This window comes from Drosophila yakuba, chromosome 2R (assembly GCF_016746365.2).
Source record: "Drosophila yakuba strain Tai18E2 chromosome 2R, Prin_Dyak_Tai18E2_2.1, whole genome shotgun sequence".
NCBI classification, from domain to species: domain Eukaryota; kingdom Metazoa; phylum Arthropoda; class Insecta; order Diptera; family Drosophilidae; genus Drosophila; species Drosophila yakuba.
Window position 1 is genome coordinate 17,541,173 of NC_052528.2, and position 18,345 is coordinate 17,559,517.

The 18,345-nt window shown below is 45.2% G+C and overlaps 5 protein-coding genes and 1 long non-coding RNA gene across 18 annotated transcripts; 2 read left to right on the forward strand and 4 right to left on the reverse strand.

Annotated features, from left to right (window-relative positions):
* Positions 1 to 34: 34 nt before the first annotated feature.
* On the reverse strand, positions 35 to 4,527 carry LOC6531084 (tumor protein D52). Of its 11 annotated transcripts, none has more exons than XM_039372124.2 (8): positions 2,497 to 3,472; positions 2,361 to 2,363; positions 2,231 to 2,269; positions 1,984 to 2,108; positions 1,762 to 1,922; positions 1,581 to 1,640; positions 1,220 to 1,382; positions 35 to 305 (listed from the first exon to the last, which is right to left on the reverse strand). In XM_039372124.2, the coding sequence occupies exons 1-8, from the start codon at positions 2,933 to 2,935 to the stop codon at positions 264 to 266; spliced, it is 1,032 nt and encodes a 343-aa protein (XP_039228058.1). In that variant the 5' UTR covers positions 2,936 to 3,472; the 3' UTR covers positions 35 to 263. The 11 variants fall into 11 exon arrangements, with proteins under 11 accessions (XP_039228058.1, XP_015051111.1, XP_015051115.1 ...); XM_039372119.2 differs by lacking the exon at positions 35 to 305 and adding an exon at positions 341 to 933 and having other exon boundaries at positions 1,178 to 1,382; positions 2,497 to 3,460; XM_039372120.2 differs by lacking the exon at positions 35 to 305 and adding an exon at positions 341 to 933 and having other exon boundaries at positions 2,497 to 3,412.
* A 904-nt stretch (positions 4,528 to 5,431) lies between these two features.
* On the reverse strand, positions 5,432 to 13,885 carry LOC6531085 (vigilin). Its single transcript, XM_002091883.4, has 7 exons — positions 13,868 to 13,885; positions 12,859 to 12,933; positions 10,682 to 10,769; positions 10,372 to 10,622; positions 8,434 to 10,287; positions 6,987 to 8,372; positions 5,432 to 6,900 (listed from the first exon to the last, which is right to left on the reverse strand). Exons 3-7 carry the CDS (start codon positions 10,716 to 10,718, stop codon positions 6,526 to 6,528), a joined length of 3,903 nt encoding a protein of 1,300 aa, XP_002091919.1. The 5' UTR covers positions 10,719 to 10,769; positions 12,859 to 12,933; positions 13,868 to 13,885; the 3' UTR covers positions 5,432 to 6,525.
* Positions 10,766 to 12,610, forward strand: LOC26535247. 3 transcript variants are annotated; one of them, XR_001454250.3, is made up of 3 exons: positions 10,766 to 11,729; positions 11,788 to 12,051; positions 12,121 to 12,610. It is a non-coding gene; the product is annotated as an uncharacterized LOC26535247 (long non-coding RNA). The 3 variants fall into 3 exon arrangements; XR_001454251.3 differs by having other exon boundaries at positions 10,766 to 11,482; positions 11,537 to 12,051; XR_001454249.3 differs by having other exon boundaries at positions 10,766 to 12,051.
* Positions 13,886 to 14,278: 393 nt separating the features above from the next.
* Positions 14,279 to 16,032, forward strand: LOC6531086 (protein immune deficiency). Its single transcript, XM_002091884.3, has 2 exons — positions 14,279 to 15,063; positions 15,496 to 16,032. The coding sequence occupies exons 1-2, from the start codon at positions 14,404 to 14,406 to the stop codon at positions 15,655 to 15,657; spliced, it is 822 nt and encodes a 273-aa protein (XP_002091920.1). The 5' UTR covers positions 14,279 to 14,403; the 3' UTR covers positions 15,658 to 16,032.
* On the reverse strand, positions 15,996 to 16,809 carry LOC6531087 (glutathione S-transferase 1). The gene has a single exon (XM_002091885.4). It carries the CDS (start codon positions 16,746 to 16,748, stop codon positions 16,083 to 16,085), a length of 666 nt encoding a protein of 221 aa, XP_002091921.1. The 5' UTR covers positions 16,749 to 16,809; the 3' UTR covers positions 15,996 to 16,082.
* Positions 16,810 to 17,432: 623 nt separating this feature from the next.
* LOC6531088 (glutathione S-transferase 1) lies at positions 17,433 to 18,343 on the reverse strand. The gene has a single exon (XM_002091886.4). It carries the CDS (start codon positions 18,331 to 18,333, stop codon positions 17,665 to 17,667), a length of 669 nt encoding a protein of 222 aa, XP_002091922.1. The 5' UTR covers positions 18,334 to 18,343; the 3' UTR covers positions 17,433 to 17,664.
* Between the last annotated feature and the right edge of the window lie 2 nt (positions 18,344 to 18,345).

The window sequence follows — 18,345 nt, forward strand, 5'->3', positions numbered from 1 at the left end:
AATAGTAAGCTAAGCCAATAAAAATAAATTATTACTCTTTATGGGGCAAAAAATTTTGCATTTATTCAAAGATTTATTCATACACATATAGCAAATTTGATCAGCATTAGCAACAAATTGGGTGCGATTATCGTCTCTCTCTCTCAAACTTTATCAGTACGAGCTCTATCCACTTAAGATTACCAATGGATTTTGTATTATTTGCACGCAAGCTCTGATCATAAGTCAAATATATAGTTCTAAATTCATTTGGAATCGGCTTTTCAACGGAATTGGGAACGCCATCTAAACACGGAACTCAACGCCTAGAGAAGAAATAAAAGCGTAAAACAAATGTATATTCACTTTAACCGCAATGCTTGATTTGCTAAAGTTCTTTACTAAATATTGGAAACATTTGGGAATGACATCAGGTTGGGACACCCAATGTGGTTTAGTCTTTAAACGTACACTTAGATCGATAGTTATATAAACGAATGTAGCAAGCCCTTTGATCTTCGATCCAGCGTGGCTTTAAATTTAAACAAATCATGCAATTCGATGGTGTCTTCAAGGCAAATACAAATAGATGCGTATAATATGTGGTTCCCTTGGCAAACAAAAATATGACTCGCAGATTTTAGTTATATTAAGTTATATAAACCGTATCGACACACGTGTATATATGATTTCTGGTTAAATAAATTCTGATCCTTTTGTTAGTGCGCAGACACGACAATTCGCTTTAGTTAAATAAGTTAATAGAGTGGGTGCGTGGGTCTGTTTGTGTGTAGTATAGGTTGCTCCACATTATCGACGCGCTTGGCCTTGCAGTTGCCCCGAAATCTATTTAGTGATTGAGTCTGTGGGTGAATTCAGACCCGAGGATGTGTTGTTCTCGTCCAGGGCATCTGGGAAACTGGATACCGAACCCGAGCGGGATGTCACCTTGGTCTACAATGGAACAGAAAACCGAACAGATTGTAGTAGAGGTGCAGCAGCATTGTCGCAAGGAGTTCGTTGTGTAAGCAAGCAAATCAACCGAAGGATCCAAATTCAGAGTGCGTTTAGAGTGGGTGAGCAAGTGTGAAAGATGTGTGGTTAGTGTTAGTGGTTAGTTAGTTGAACGGGAACCAAAACAGAATCGCAACAGTATGAGAGATGTGTAAAGAGAGATATATAATAAAATAGTAGTTACCGCATGAGATTGGCACATAAAATTGTTGTGTTCATAGCTTACTTTAACGTTCTCGTAGGCAGAGCCCACCGAAGCCTCGATAGAACGCATCGATTCAGAGTTTTTCATTTGCGACAGTTTCGACGAAATGCCACTGGTGATGCTGCCAAACACCGAGGCGGTCTTCTCGCCCGTGGACTTTAACACCGACTCAGTGCGTTGGTATCTAGGGAAGAGAAAAGTCCAGCATTAGTAACTCATCTAGATAGTTCTGCTAATACACAAAGTGGGCAAACGTAGGTGCTTTAGTTACAAACAGGCGAGAGTAGGTTATTGTGTTAGAGGAAGTGGCGTGAAACACGGCGTTAGTCCGAGAACTCCAAAACAACCCAATTAAAATGGCAGCCTGAACCCAATTACTTACAGTGGTGCCTCGTACACCGTTTTAGTAAACGTGCCCACGCTCTGCTCCACCGATTGGTAACTAAATAAATACACATTTCAGCGTTTCAACATGAGTTTGAAACAAAAAGCATGGTTAGAAATTAAAACTTGGCTAGTCGGGTTAATTGCCCAGCAGAAGTACGCGCGGCTCATCCACTTACACAGTGCTCTCCTTGAGGTTCTTAAGGCCCTGGTTCATGTCGTCCGTCACCTCCTTCCAGACGGTGATGCCCAGCTTGCGCTTGAGATCGGAGGCATGGCGCGTCTTAGACGCTAGGACAGTTCGCAGCGTGTTGATCTCCTCCTCAACGCGGGCGAGCTCCTGGATTTCAGGGTTAGGATTTAGTGTTTGAGCTGAGTAATCAAATTTTGATGCATCTTACCTGACTCCACTCGGCCCGACGCTGCTCCTTTTCCTCGACGGAAAGCGCAGCGAACTCGGCGGCAATTTCTGCGGACGCCACAGAATTAGCTGGAGATGCTGGCTCCGACAGGTTGGCTGTATTATCTGCACATAAAATAAGAGCCCATTAAATATTTGTAAATTGAAAACAACACGAAAACTGGGGTGCTGTGTGTGTGGGGACTGTAGCTTAATTTGAATGTTGTCTGCGGGCAGTGTTTAAGTACCTCCTTTGAAAGCAACTTCCTCAAAGACTTTGTCATAGGCTGAATACACCGAATTCAGTTGTATATATGTACAATTTGCAAAGACATGAGTTCGTTAATTGGTTAGAACTGGGTTTTGGTTAATACTCACAAACTGACGAGGCGAAAGGCAGGCGAAGGAGAAAGAAACAGAGAAGTTAGTCTGGTTAGTCATGGTTAAGAGTGGATAGCGAAACTTATAAAAGCCCCTGGAACAAAGGCCCGACCTAAGCCCCCGAATTTGGTACCTCTACTTCTATGCGCAATGTTGAGGAATCTCTTGTAGTTATCACTGTTCGATATTTTCGCCAGATACGGCTTGGAGAAGTCTATGAACGTGACCTTAACGTCGCGCATGGTTCGCTTGGCAAAGAACTTCAACCGGAAGCGTTTGGCCATCGATGAGGATGGTGCTTGATTGGCCAACTTGGCACCAATGAAGTCCGCCTCCACGGCCTGCAGTTCCAGGCTATTCGTGTAGTCCGAATCCACATCGTAGAATATCTGGTCGAGCGTCAGATTACGCAGATATAGCTCAGCTTCGCTCTCCTCCTGCCCATCTTCGTACCAGTCCAAGACGGATTCGCTAGTTTCCAGATCCAGCGACGGTGTGCTGGTGAGATCATCGATGCCAGGCAGATAGGAGTCTTCAATGAACTCCAGGCTATTAGGTTCGGATTCGCTCATTATTCTGTGGCAATAGCGGTACTCTCTTTCATCTTTGGCAGCAACTTTCTATTTTGAACGTGGCAGCTGCGGCTGGCGCAGGAGGAGCATGCCGTCTTGGCCCAGTCCTAAGCGTGTATCACGTTACCACGGTCAGCAGCGAGCACATTTTCTTGGCCCTGCTTTCCAGCTGAGCTTTCAGTTCTTGCCCCTCCGCGTTCCACATAAATTCCCCTCCCCATGCGATCGCAGCGGGTTTGTGGTTCTTCTGCTTCTGCTTCTGTTGCTGTTTCTGTTTCGGTTTCAGTTTCGTTTTCGCTTTCGGTTCTGGGCCTGCTTCCACGCTCTTCCACAGCCGAATGCCAACTGACTCGATCTCGGCTTAGAAATTGGTAGATGTGGATTGGCTCCGCTTGCTGATGATTCGTGTCAGCACGAAAGACGAGAAATGCCACAAAAAGAGCGCTAAACAAAAGGGGCAACAACAGACGGCAGCAGCAGCAACCAGCAAGACTACAGTGGAGCTTGACTAAAAGCCGCAGTTACATTGCTCTAAAGCAATGAACTTTTGAAATGTGGTAGGAAGACTGTTGTACTTTTCACTTTTTACTGTACATCACTGTTTTGGTTTATTGGAGCCAAACGAAAAGGAGGAAAATAACACAGCCTTCATAATTTAACTTCTTGCTAAATAGTAATTACCAGTTTAGATTTTTCCGATCTTTCCCAGCTTCCTACATCTTGCAATGTATGAGCACAAAGCCACTGTGCCACATACATATATATATATATATTTACATATATGTGGATATGGGAGTTAGGGCTGGTTTGCTGCGAGTTCTTGCTGCTCAGAAGTGCCTGTTGTTGTGGCAGGCCCAATCCAATCAAGAAGTCAACAAGTGGACGCCAATTACTGAATGGTTTCGGTGTGGCAACAGTGCTGCGGACAATTAGTCCATGGCACCATGGCGATAAGGCCAGTGGGTGGAGGAGGCGTTTCCAAATGATATGCATATCATCGACGCCCCGCGGATGTTGCGCTTTTCACAGCCACGTATGCATGGATGTCGGAAAAGGAAAATGTCATGTTTACGTTAGTGTCTTGAATGTCACAACGCACATGCCCCCATCCACCATATAAGTATATATGGCCAACCATGGCATGTCGCAGAACTCCCACGGTATTCCGAGCAGTTGGAAAGCCTTTCACCCTACGCAAATCAGAACCATGACTCATCTGCTGATTCCCAAGCGCACCAAGGTTAACTCATTGTGTATTCTGGCCCTCCCTAAAATGGTTTGCAAAGCCGCTCCTGAATCAGTGCCCTACAATAATAATGCTGCCTAATTGCACGAAAGGTCTAAGGTGTCCAAAGCCACCCAGGCCACAAGAGCCCACGAAAACATGTGCCGCTGCATTGTAATTGCATGGATGCACTGCATCCGTATACCACAAACTTACGGTCCTCCATTGCGGCGTAATTTCCGGAAGCCTGCGGCAATTTTGTTAACTATTTTGATGCGAACTACACGCACTTGTCGCTAAAGTTTTAAGTTGAAAATAATTTTTTGTTTCACTTGCTAAGCTATCGATGGCAGCTTAAATAAATCGACGGATTGCCACTATCGATAAGAGCTTTCGGTCAAAAAAATTCCATTTGCAATGCACATAACAACATACACAAAATATTAAAAACAAGTGAGAATATATATTTAATTCGAAATATATGTTAAGAAACTGCTGTATATAAAATTATACTTATTGGAATTTCAAGTTTTGTTATCGATTGTACCACAACCAAACTTGTTGCCGCTTGGTAGGAAACTAAGCAGCATATCGCTGCTGTGACACCACTAGCCAGAGCTGCCAGATCGCGCCTTCATTTAAACAGAACATTTTGGTTTAAAACTTTTGTATTTCAAAAGAAATAAGACATACGGTTGTATCTGCTATATCTGGTTGGAAAATTATAGTAAAAAAATCGAATCGTGAATGAAAATATCTTGTTTTGCAGACAGCAATTGCCATTTGACCGTCGTCTCGTACATTTGATTTTGTCCGTTAATATAGGAAAATATATACATTTTATATAGTTTGTATCTTTTACGTTCTTAGAATTACTAATGCAGTTGTTGTAAATATGTATGTATATTTTTAAAAATTTACAATATCAGGTCTGTTATTCTTGGTGTTATCATACTCTTTTTCTTTTCGAACAGAAGCAATCCAAATACTAAACAAAAGTGGAACAAAAGAAAAACGTTGCAAAAGAAGATCCGATTTGTTTACGTTTTTTATTGGTTTTCATATGGTTTTTTTTGTTTTTTATTGAATAGTAATAGTAAAAAATTAAAAATTTCTCTTATACTTTGTGTTTCAACTATCGGATATTGCGCGGTGTAGAGTTGAGAAAACTGAAAAACCATCACCCGATACTCGTACAAAGTACTGGAAGAGTTCCAAATCTTTTACTTGATTTTTGATATTTTTTTACACCGCGACGCAAAGAAAATTAGTTAAGAGGAAAACATAAGTCGAAAACAATTTAATATAAATCAAGGGGATTGCACAAAATTAAAATGTCGATACTCATTTTGAAATGTGAACAGAGTCGGTGTGTGTTTTTCGGGTTCTGTAACATGGCTGTGTTTGTATGGGAGAAGGGAGAACGCTGGAGGATTGGGGAGCAGGAGCAGGCGTGCGGGAAATTTAGTTTATAAATGTAAGTAAGGTGTGTATTTGCGGTTTAAATAAATCGCCATCTCCACTTCCACTCTCGCCCCGCAACGTAAGAAACGTTTTTACAATACAATCAACGTTCATTTAACATTTACTTTCGCATAAATCATAATAATCACTTAATTGGGAAAGGAGGAAAATAGAAATTCCGAATACGAAAAATATGAGTATGGTATTATCAAAACGGGGGAGATAGAAGGTAAATGTAAATAATTAACATTTTATGCTTACAATTACTTTCGTTCTTGAACGTTTTTCGCTAGTCAGTTTTAATTCAATTAACAAACCATTTGCTGAACTTTCTGCTTACTTTTAGGGAGCTTCAACTAATTAGAATATTATTTGTTGCAATGAAGAATGGTTATATAAAAAGAAATTGGCAATTAAGTGTTTTATGTATAAAGTGGCCGGGGTTTGGCCAACACATCGGGGAACGGAACTGGGGGCGTGAGTCAATTGTCTGTTTCAATTCTCGTGTTCTATATGTTGTATAAATGCAATTTCATATGTGTGAGCATGTGTATGTGTCGTTGTGTGTGAGGGTTATTTTTTCTTGTTTTTGTGTTTGATTGATCCTATATCAAATCATACAAAAATAGTTGCTTGCTTTGTCATTCTCGTTTTCTATTAACCTGCACAAATTGCGTTGTAGAAAAGCTCCTGGGAGACAACCTATACCGTTTTTTTTTTTGACACTAGTTTTCGACTAAAGAGATGTCCGCACGACTGCCGCTGCTTTGCCGCTCATTGCCCGATAATCCATCCAGTTCCAGTTCCAGCTCCTGGTCCATCTCCAGCTCCGATCCCCGGCGCACCCCGACGTGTAGTATTGCTGCTACTGCTGGCGATCGGGACACTCGGCCCGATGCTCTTAGTTCTTGGGGCCCCACACTGAGGTGATAGGCGCGGCGGCCACTGGAGCTCCGCCAGCAGCGAAGTGCGGGAAGTCCTCCTGCGACTGAGTGTTGGGCGCATTTAGGTTTTTGCCCTGCTTCTGCTTCTCCCACGGTGCGTCTTTGATAACGAAAACGCTCTCGCTGGCACCTCCTTCGCCGGATCCAGATCCGGAACCAGTTAGGAAGGCACCAATCGTCGGCGGCGTTAGTGGCACGCTCTCCAAGAAGTCACGCTCAAAGTCCTCAGCCATGCCTAACAGCAGCTCCTTGACGTTTTCAACGTCATCTGGGTGGCCAATGATGGTCACAGAATTGATTTGCTGGTCGGCACCTGGGAACTTGATGTTCACCTGATTGCATAAAGGGGTTTATTAGTTAAAAAGAAACGCCATGTATTTATATCTTGAAAGCAAACTAAATCTTCCGGGTAACGTACCTCATAATCCTCCATGATCTTGCGAATGTTGCGTCTGCGTTGGCCAATGATGTGGGGGTGGATACGTTTATCGATCTCGATAACTTCGCGATGAAGGGAATCGGGGTCACCAACAATCTCCAGGATGGCATCGCGAGCTGCCTCGCAATTGGCCTGATAGCCGGTAATAGAGATTATGCTGTCATTGGGTTCATCCCGCTTAGGCAGCGAAATGTTGACGTCGTGATCGGCACGCAGCTTGTTAATCACAGCGCCATGACGACCAATGAGCTTTGAGTGGAACTCCGTATCTACGTCCACCTGGAGAACATAGGAGCGCAGCTCACGGTCGGCCTTATCAGCCTCGAAATCCACAATCATTTTCTCCAGCGCTTCGCGGGCCTCGGCGACGCGAGCAGGTGTACCGCACACCTTGATCACATCCGACTTAAGCTCACTAGGTGGCAGCTCTACGTGCACATCGTGCTTGGACATAAACTGACGAACATTGGCACCACGCGGTCCAATGATGGTACGATGGAGGTCGAAAGGCACCGTCAACTCCTCCTCAATGGGAATAAGATCAAGCAAAGCCTGCTTTGCGGCCTCACACTTCTCGATTCTGCCCGTGATTCGGATAACATCGCACTGACGAACCGGCTCCTGCTCGGGTTCCTTCTCGGCTTGCTGCTCTCCTTCCTGGCCTTCCTCACCTCCGTTTTCGCCGCTGCCTCCGTTGGTCAAAACCTCGACGGGTTCGGTGGCACCACGATCAGGGAACTTGATCTGCACATCGAACTCGAAGGTGACTTGTTGAACCTTAAAGCCACGTGCACCCATGATGGTGCGATGAAGCCGCTGAGGGATCACCACCTCGATGGTGGTCTGCGCTTCCAGATCGGCGACGATTTCCTCGATGCGCTGGCGAGCCGCTTCGATGCAGTCCTTGGCACCCTTGATCGTCACTATATCAGAGTTGGTACCGACACGGGGGAAGGAGATCATCACACCGCCGCACTCCTCAGAAATGCGGTGCAGGATGAAGCCACGTTTGGCAACGAAGTGCTTGTGGTGCTTGGGATCGACAGAAACCTCACCTTCGGTTACTTCGTCGCACTCCTTGATGATCGCCTCCAGCTGCTCACGGGCCTTGTTCACGCTGTCTTCCTTGCCAATGATGGTGATCACCTCCTTGTCAGTATCCTCGTTTGAGGGGAAGATAATGCGGGCACCAGTGGCATCGCGAATCTTACGGATAGAAGCGCCATTCTTGCCGATCAGGAACTTGTGATGCTGCTGCTTTGCGCGCACCTCGGCGGTAAAGGAAGCCAGCTGCCGTTCGTTGGCCAGCTCCAATAGCTGACCCTTGGCCTTCTCCACATCGTCCTTGGGACCGCGAATAGTGACCTGAATTTAATTAATAAAGATTTAAAAACACATCTTGGTCTAGAAATTGTACTACACAAACCTTATCGCTCTTGGAGTCGCTGTTGGGGAACTTGATTGACACACCACCGCATTCCTCCATGATCGAGGAGATGAGTTTGCCGCCAGTGCCGATGATTGAGTTGTAGTACTTGGGCGGGATTTGCACCTCCTCGGTAACAATGTCGGAGAGCTCGTTCTGAATCTTTTGGATACGTTCCTTGGCCTCGAGCACGTTCTCCTTCTTGCCAGTAATGACAATCACTTCGTTGGTGTCACCCTCGGCAGGCAGATCAATTTTAGTCTGGGTCTCATCACGGATCTTTTTGATGTTAGCGCCACCCTTGCCGATAACGAACTTGTGGAACTGCTTAAAGATGGGCACCTCGATAATGTGCGACGATTCCTGGATTTCCTTGACCAGCTTGAGCAGATCCTTGTGGCACTTGTCCACATCTTCCTTTGGACCACGCAGCTTAACAATATCGGTGTTCTCCTGGGGCGTAGGTATCGTGATTGTAACCTGACGGTAACGATCCTTCACCTCGCGAATCTTCTCGCCCTTAGCTCCGATAATGGAACGATGGAGACGGCGGTCGATGATCACATCCTTCGATTTTTCGTTTTCCAGTTTGTCGATTTTTTCTTGTAATTCAAGCTGCGCCTGCCGTACTCCCTCCTTGGGTCCCTCGATACGGATGTTGTTCTGGCCCTCGCGCTCCTCGATGTTAATGTTAACCTTCAGCTCATCCTTAAGGCGATTCACATTGGCTCCAGCCTTACCGATAATGTGCTTGTAGAACGAAGGATTAACGGTCATCACCTCAAACGTAAAGTTCTCCTCGTAGTTGTTGATGATTTCGGACAAGTAAGCTACAGCCCGGTCAACGTTCTCGGGATCTCCCTCCAGCTTGATCTTGTCCTCTAGGCAATTTACGTTCACGTTGGGGCAGTCCTCTTCCAGCTGCTTCATGTTGGCGCCCTTGCGACCGATCACATACTTGTGGATCCAGTGTGGCGCATTGATCTCAACAGACTTGACCGAGTTGGACTTTTGATAGACAACGGTTAGGGCATTTCCCAAGGCCACCTGCGGTCCACGCAGAGTGATCGTCTCCGAGGGGGAGTCGTTAGGCGGCATCTCCACAGACACACCGGTCAACTGCAGAATCTCGGCGATGGTGGAGCCCTTGGGACCGATGACGTAGCGGTGCTTCGGCTTAGCTACCTCCACACTGACCGTAGAGCACTTCTTTTCCATATCCTTGAAGATGGCCTCCACCTTGGCCTTAGCCGCTGCGACCGCGTCCTTCTCGCCCGAGATGATAATCTCATCCTTCTGAACCTGCTGCGGCGGCACGTTGATCCTGGCGCCAGTCTCCTCCTGCAGCTTATTAAGGTTCTCGCTGTAGGGGCCCACGATGAAGGGATGGTAAACCTTGGGCACCGTGATGCGGTCCGACGACTTCTTGTACTGCTCAGCTGACAGCTGACGAATCTCCTGCTCGGCCTGAGCAATACCCTCCTTTGTTCCGGCAATCGTGATGAACTCGCTCTCATCGCCCTGGCTGGGGATGTTAATGCGCGTCGCAGTAACGCGCTCAAGTTCGCGCAGACGTTGGCCACCCTTGCCGAGGATGACGCGGAAGTGCTCCCGAGGAACGGTCACCTGCCGACTGGCCTGCGTGGAGAACCCCATAAGGATCTTACGGCGGGCATCGAGCAGCTCGCTCTGCTTGCCCTTAATTAGGAAGGTCAGCGACTGGTTCTTGCCGCTCACAATCTCGATCTGGGCTCCTGTCTCCTTGGTGATCTGCTGGCAAATACGCTTCGACTCGCCCTCGCCGAACTTCTCCGACTCCGTAGACTTGCGCTCCTTGCAGGGAACATGCACAATCTGTTGAATAAAATTAGATCGTTTAATATATAAAATCTATAGAACCAGAAACAAATCGTAATGGAATGTCTTCTTTGATCTTACATGCGTTTTTTGAGAGCTTGTCACACGAGCTAGAGTCGAACCGGAAGCTCCAGATTGCGATTGAGCCGAGGTGTTGGCCGGCAGGGCCGGAAACAGGTCGTCGTAGCTAAAGGCGGGTGTGGCATTGCCAGTACCGCCGCTAGTGGTGCTAGTGGGCGTGGCCACCGAAGTGGGCGAGGATGGTTGCTGCTCGTTGGCCACCTGCTCTTGGCCATTGATGAGAGCGATGGGCTGCTGCTCGATGGTAGTTGCTGCAGTATGATTTTTGGTTAGTAATTGTTTGGTGATATCTAAGCTTCGAAGAACTCACCGTTGTTAGTTTCCTCCATCACTGCTGCTGCTTGCATTACTTAAAAAAAGAGAAAAGTCCTTTTTCGTTCCAAGTCGTTTACAGTACACTGAAATTGAACAGTAGAGTATATCTTATCAAGTGCACAAAACATTTACAACATACTGGACCCTATTAAATAACCTTGTTTATCAGCCAGCGATAAAGCAAGCAACCAGGAACACAAAAGTTTCTAGGGGATTAGCGAAGTGTTGGTCGATCAATCAAAGAACAAATAGTTCAATGGCAGTTTTTTTTTTTGGCAAACACGGCTTAAAATAGGCCCGTTTAGCTTCAGTTTTCATCTCTTCCTTTTGTCAGTCGCCCGCAGACCTACCAAAATCGCAGAAAGTTGATAAGTGCGACCCCCGAAGACCCGCATTTGGCTGCCACCAACTGATAAGGAACTACATATGTACATACGCATATTAGAACCGCTTGGCTACAGTAAACAAATTAGTACAAAGATAATTCATTGGATATGCGGCGTGACTTATGTAAAGAAAATTAAAGAAGTGCCCTAAGAACAAGTTAGGGAACTGTTGCTTTCTTATAAAAACGTGAGAAGTATTGAAATGCAGGTCTTCTTGCTATTTTTAGTTTCTCCTTAGTATGTTACCAATAATATTCAAAACCAAAATATTTATTAGGTTAGGTCATAAATAACATACTGAAAAAACTTCTTGAGCTTATATTCGTAAAGTTTCCTGCGACTGAAGCAGAATCATTCTCGGAGATCTTATAGCATGGGACCCCACTGTAAACAGTGCGTGTCCAAAGGAGGTGCGTCAAATGGATTTCCTGCTGCTGATAAACCGAAATACAGTTGCTTTTCAGACGGACTTTCTGCACCAGAGCCCGAAACTAAGGCCACGTAGTGCTTGGATCGGCGAGATGAGTGCCTGAGTGCTCGACTCTCTGCTTTTCGGCGGTGATAAGTGGACGCGGCCAATGGGCCACGCAGGCAGATTCCGGAGCTGAGTGATAACTATCGGCCGTTCTGGCTGATAAGCTCCACCATAATAGTGCGGTACGTACACACACACACACAGATACACACGGTGGCAATGCTACAAATGCGCGTTCAGAAATTTAAGCTGCTATCAGTCGGATTTCGATTGGGTGAAAGGTTGGGAACTGGCGAATGAGAAAGAGGGATCTCAACCGAGGAGCAGCAGAGACAGAGACCATGCACTTGTTCGACCAAAGCTGTTTTCTAAATCAATGCCCAACGAGTTTTCGTAGCCTACATTTTCCTCTTCACCGAAAGAACAACAAAGATATGGCTGCCTCTTTATTGAGTGTATCTTTGTATGTATGGACAGAGGCTGTGGCAGGATTTATAAAAAGGGGTATGTTACCTTTAAATCATACTGTAATGTAAAGTTTAATAAAAACTTAAATATATTTATATATTGCAGATAATTGCAGTTGTTGTAGGAGTCATAAGCCTAGAAAAAACCCCCTTGTCGACGCCCCTGTGGGCGCTCATGAAAAATGTGTCAAATGAAGAGAAATGAAGAGCGCGAGAGCGACAGGGATAGGAACAGTGAGAGGAGAGAACGACAGCTTGGCGAAGTAACTTAACGGAGCAGGGGAGCAGCTCCAAATAAAACCGGATGATAGCCGGCAACTACAAGCAAACGATCGAGTGCCAGTGGCGTATATGCATGTGAGTGTGACTGTGAATGTGTGCCTGCACATTTCTGTGTCGCTCTTTTGCTTCTTCGGGAATGCGGTTGTGTGTGTGTTGCCACCTTTCGAGAAGGCACAGGTAAAAAACGAAAACAAGCAACATACCTACATAGCAAATACCATCGTTCATACGTTCGTATGTGACGCCTGCAGCGACGCTGACGTCGACAAATGAAGACAAAGCACAAAAACAATGCGCTAAAGTTCAGTTTTAAACCAAAAAAAAAAAATAACATCAACGAAATATACAAAATTGGTATGCACATATCGGATGGATTCTTGTTTCTGTAATTTCGATACAAAGATCCCAGAGACTAACAAAAAAAAAGAAAAGCTTGACGTAGTCAGTTTTAGGCATGGAACCGTTAACTTGGGCGTTTTTATGTTGTCTTTTTTTTGGCAAAACACTTGTGTAAAATGTAAAACTATGCAAATTAACACTAGGCAAAGGTTGTTCAACTTACGGTACTGTAAAATCCAAAAATCCGGCCTAGTTTACTCTCCTTTGACCAAATCCAGTTTGATAACTTGGGTGTCTGCTGAAAAAGCCGAAAAACAATTGCTTGAAATTAATGCAATTAGCGGATGCAGAAGATCGTGGCATCACCAGGATGGATGCCCTACAAAGCATTTGGACGGTCATTTTGCGTTATGCACATCCCCAATAGAAAGTCTAATGTTATTTGTCGTAGAGAGCGCGTTGTTGCAGAGAGAACGGTGCAGGGGGGAGGCCAGCATATGCGGGCCACTTATTGGACAATTGTTTTTGTGGCAGCAGCGGCAACAAAATTGGAGCAGCGCGTGGGCGTGTTTGTGTGCGTGCGCCTGAGTGTGTGTGAGAGTATGGAAATGCGGAAATCAGTGCCGTATGCTTCCCAGGTGAAAGGTTGTGTGGATCCTCTTTTTCGGCACGGGGCGGGGCCTCAACTCTGCCTCCCCCCTACGGAAAATAGAAAAGTTAAAGTAAAAAAAAAAGGCAGCACGCGCGCCTTCCAATCGGACAAATATGCTTATATATGCACGCACACACGTATGCACGGGATTTTACGTCCCTCTGTGTGCGTGTGGGTCGTCGACGTCGCCGACTTTTGTGACTGTGTGGGTGAGCGCGAGTGCGCCGCCCGTGTGTATTATCAACCATTGAAAAACACGTTGTTTTTCGCCGACCGCAACACAAATTTGAAGAAAATTAGCGGCCCGAATTTTCTTGCATCGTTTTTTTTTTTTTAATTTCGCCACTGCTGCCTCTTCTTCTTCTCTGCCGTCACCGCCCCGCCGCTGCCGGCCCTTTATAACTGTAAATCCGTGCACTCTCTATTTCGCTCGCCGCAACTTATGCAATTCCGGCTGCAATTACACCGCCACACTGATCACCGGCCAATGAGAGTTGATTTTCGCACTGGAATCTTGATAAATTCACACCCAGACTTTCTATTGGAAGGCAGAACGCACGGACGCGGAACTCAACGTTACCGACTCCAAGTAAAATGTGAATGAACATGAGCGAACGTGGCAAATAGAGATGGGCGATAGGCCGCAGCGGGTGCAGGGTTGTCGCTGATTCCCATCGCGAGCGAACTGTCAAATCGAACTATCGACTGTTGGTGCTAAATATTATGGCCGGCTTTTGGGGATAATCGAAAATTAATTTAATAATTATAAAATATGTTAATGTAGATATTTAGCAAAAAACAAAAATAGTAAAACAAACAAAAGTTTTCAAAGGTAAAAATTAATAATGATTGAGAAACTAAGTAAAAATGTTGAAATGTTAAAATAAATTTTAGTACGTTAAGAAACGCTTTTCAGTTGAATTATCATTCAAGACATTTTTTTTGTAACGATTTATTATTAACCATCGGCTAGGCTTATCGATAGTTAGTTCCATCCTCGCCCTACCACCACCAAATTGTAAAAGAGCAAGGAATCACAAAGGCAAAAAACTCCCCAATCTGTGGAATTTCCGGAAGCGAGAGCACATTCACAGCTACCAGTTATCAGCGAGCAGCATGTCGAAGCTCAGGAACCTGTTGCCCACAATCTTTGGCGGGAAGGAGGCCCAGAATCCGAAACCCGTGGAGGGACGCCTGGAAAAGGACGCAGCTCCTGTGGACGACAACGAGTCAGATAACAACAACAGCGGAGCCCTCGCGCTGCCCTCTTCCGCTGGCACCCTCACAGCCTCCGCGGATCTGACCGAATCTGTGCTGCGCGAGCTCAGCGATCCCAACTACAACTCAATGGATGTGGTGCAGTCCGCCAATATTCCGGGCACCCTCAGCAACGCGCAGACAAATAACACAATGAACGTACACAGCGCCCAGCAACAGGTGGTCATGAACTTCTCGAATGCCAGTAATCTGCACTTCGGCTCCGTATACAACTTTAACCAGAACTTAAGCGCCTGCAGTTCCCGAAAGGGCAGCACAAGTGCCACAGAGGAGTCGGTAGCCTCTCCAGAGGGAAAGCCGCGTCCCAGTGCGGCTCGCAAAACGGTCAGCATTGTGGCCATGATGCAGTCACAGGAGGAGCCGGATGTGCGACTTCTCGACGTGGTTTCCACGCACTTGGGAGAGGGCTGGAAGCAGGTGATGCGTGATCTGGGCCAGTCGGAGGGACAGATCGACCAGGCCATCATCGATCACCAAATGCATGGCAATATCAGAGAGGTAAGGCTCTTGATGTTAAAAGTTAACTGACTTGTTCTTTAACCAACCAACAGAAAAGAAATCACTTGAAATCATAACAAAATATATATATACTCAAATTAATATGCAAAACAGTGGACTATGTCGAGATGATTGTGACGCATCAGAATAATTTAAATTATTTACTTAATGACTCAAATGGCAGTATCACAATTAGGTTTTCATTCTTCATACTAATTAATTGGTTAACTTTACAAATCTCAAATTATATGAATTAGCTTACATTATTTTCAGCTATTTATTTTATATAATACTGATAGTGCTTCCACTTGGTCTGATTAGATTGCTTGTTAAGGTGTATAAATGTTACAACTCTGTTGTCGAAGTACTACATTTTATTGAAATCAGGAAATCCCTAAAATTAAAAAATTAACACTTGCTTTGTTCCTACAGGTGATTTACCAGCTGTTGCTCCAGTGGGTACGAAGCTCGGAGAACGGTGTGGCCACCGTTGGACGTCTTACTACGCTGCTGTGGGAGTCCCAGCATCGTGATTGCGTGCAGCGCATGAAACTGGTTTGGAAGGCCCTGGAGAAGCGCAAGACAAACAGCTAGCCAGTGAAAGGGATTCATTAGTAAAGATTCCAGAACGAAAACGATGCATTCGAAGTAGCCTCTTGATGTCCAAGCCAGCCGAAAGGTGAAAACTGGAAATGTTTGTTGACCCACCAACGTTTGCTAGATTCAGAGCGGCATTTGACGGACGACATCGAGTGGTAGAGAGATGAGACCATCGGGGTCTATGTGTGCAATATTTGATTTATAAATCCAACCTATCGAATAAGTGCGTAGAATTGCATTGATGGTTATTACTGCAGTTTAATATTTAAGTTGTGATATTTGTTTCGAAAAAAGGAACCAGCATATTGAGCTGAAATATGAAAGCATTTTTGTAAAGATTATACAAATATAAGCTTTATTGTTACGTAATCAGATCACATTTCAACATTTGTAGCCTATAAGCTAGCTAGAGTGCACAATTACACAATCTTTGTTATCTTTGAGCTAAACATGTCGATCAACATCTGTGCGCCGTTGCCGTTCAGCGACTGGTAATTGGGCAGTGCGGCCATCCTGTCTAGCCAGCCGTTCAACTTGGGATAGCGCTTGGCATCGATGGCGGCCAAGCCCACTAGGCTGGAGACGGACGAGACTATACTGTAGTCGGCGATGGTTATGCCCGTACCGCAGAGATAAGGCTGATTACCGATGAACGCTTCCAGAAAGTCATAGGCCTCGTAGATGGCGTCAATCTTTGAGCGCGGCACCTCCGTCTCGTTTTTGTAGAACAACGGAATGGCAATGTTCCGGATGCAGCCCTGGAACAACACACCCGACTCAAAGTGCAAACGCTGATCGACAAGGGCGCGTTTAAAGTAATCCTTGGGATACAGGGCATCATTCTTGGCATAGCGCCTAACCAGGTAAGCGCAAATCGCGTGACTCTCCCAGATGAACTTGCCATCGTCCTCCAGCACGGGCACCGTGTGCTGCGGATTCTTCACAGTGAATTCCTTTGTCTTGTGCTCGCCGGCCAGCAGATTCACGAGCTTATACTCATACTGAAGACCCAGGGCGTCAAGGGTCAGTTTGCAGGCCCGCACCGGCGGACTAGGCTCCAAACCGTACAGTACTAATTTTCCCATGGTAATCGCTATCAGGTGTCCGTCCGCTCGCCTTGGCTGTCGATTTGAAACTAAACCTGCTCCGACTATCGCAATTACCGATCGGGCAACGATCCGTTAATTTTATTCCCATTTTATATACGCTACTTGGGTATTCGAAGCTTTCTCACTTTGCCGACCGAGATAATTAGGTTTCCTTTTGATAGACATAATATTTATTTAAATATGCCATATGTAATGGGACTCTGTGTTATTGAAACACAAAGAACTATCTATTTTCAGGAATTTCAGCAAAGATAGCGCATAGATTAGAAGATCTTTATTGTCGAACACTTCATAAGGTGTTAAGTGTTTTGGTTTATATTTCATTTCTTATCATATTTGGTTTAAATTTTATGGAAAATTCTTCCACTTGACCTATTCGATCTGTATGCTTACAGCAGAAAAATGTTGCGGTTTTTGAAACTGTCTGTTAATCAAAGTCATAATCATATACCAATTGTTATTTTTATGGCAGCATGATTGAGATATTCTGTTGCATGACTGGTGTAATTAAAGTGCTAATATCATTTTTAGGACATAGCTCTTGGAATTTCTGTGCTTTTGGATGAGTTTTCATTTTCGTTAGTTTTATTGGGAAAGTAAAACTTTTATTAACGAATATGCACTGCACTGCACCCCGCACCCAACACCCAACAAACTACATTTTGGAGATAGTATTCATTTAATCTTGGTTTTTCTCTTGGCCACGTTATCGTTTATTATAATTCAAAACGTATATCCATTACATTTACAAATAATTCCCAACTTGTTTTGGTTTAATTTTAATTACATGTAGTTTATAATACGCACCCCGCACCCCGGACCCCGCACCACGCAAAATTTATTATAATTATCATTTATTTAAATCGATTCATAACATATTAAGAAGAAAAGATTAAGTTGAGAAGGTAAAATTGAATTTCTTGAGGAGAGTCACCAAATCCCGGGCACCTTTGCCACATGCCTCCTCGTAATAAGGTAGTTCCTCAATCCTCTTGATCCACGCAGTTATGTTGGCATATTTCACCGGATCGATGTCCACGAATACCGCCAGTGCGGTGATCGATGTGATGAGGCTAAAGTCCGCTATGGTCAGCTGATCTCCGGCAATGAAATCGTGCCCGGTGAGGAAAGTCTCTATAAAGTTGTAGATCTCAATGACGGCATCGTAGCGTTCCTTGGGAATCGTGGTCTGACCGGACGCAAAGAGTGGCTTGGTGATGCTTCTCAGTCCGTTAACAAAGACCACTCCCGACTCGAAGTGCAATCGCTGATCCACCACAGCACGCTTAAGGAGATCCTTTGGATAAAGACCGTCACTCTGGCCATACTTGGACACCAGATAGGCGCTGATGGCGTGTGAGTCCCAGATGAAGTGACCATCATCTTCCAGTGTGGGCACCGTGTGCTGGGGATTCTTGCGCAGGAACTCAGGCGAAAGGGTCTCCTTTGCCAGGGTATTTATTTTGACATATTCGTAGGGAATACCAAGGGCGGCCAAGGTCAATTTGGCGGCCCGCACCGGAGGACTAGCTTCTGTTCCGTACAAAATCAACTTGGACATTATGCCCCCAAG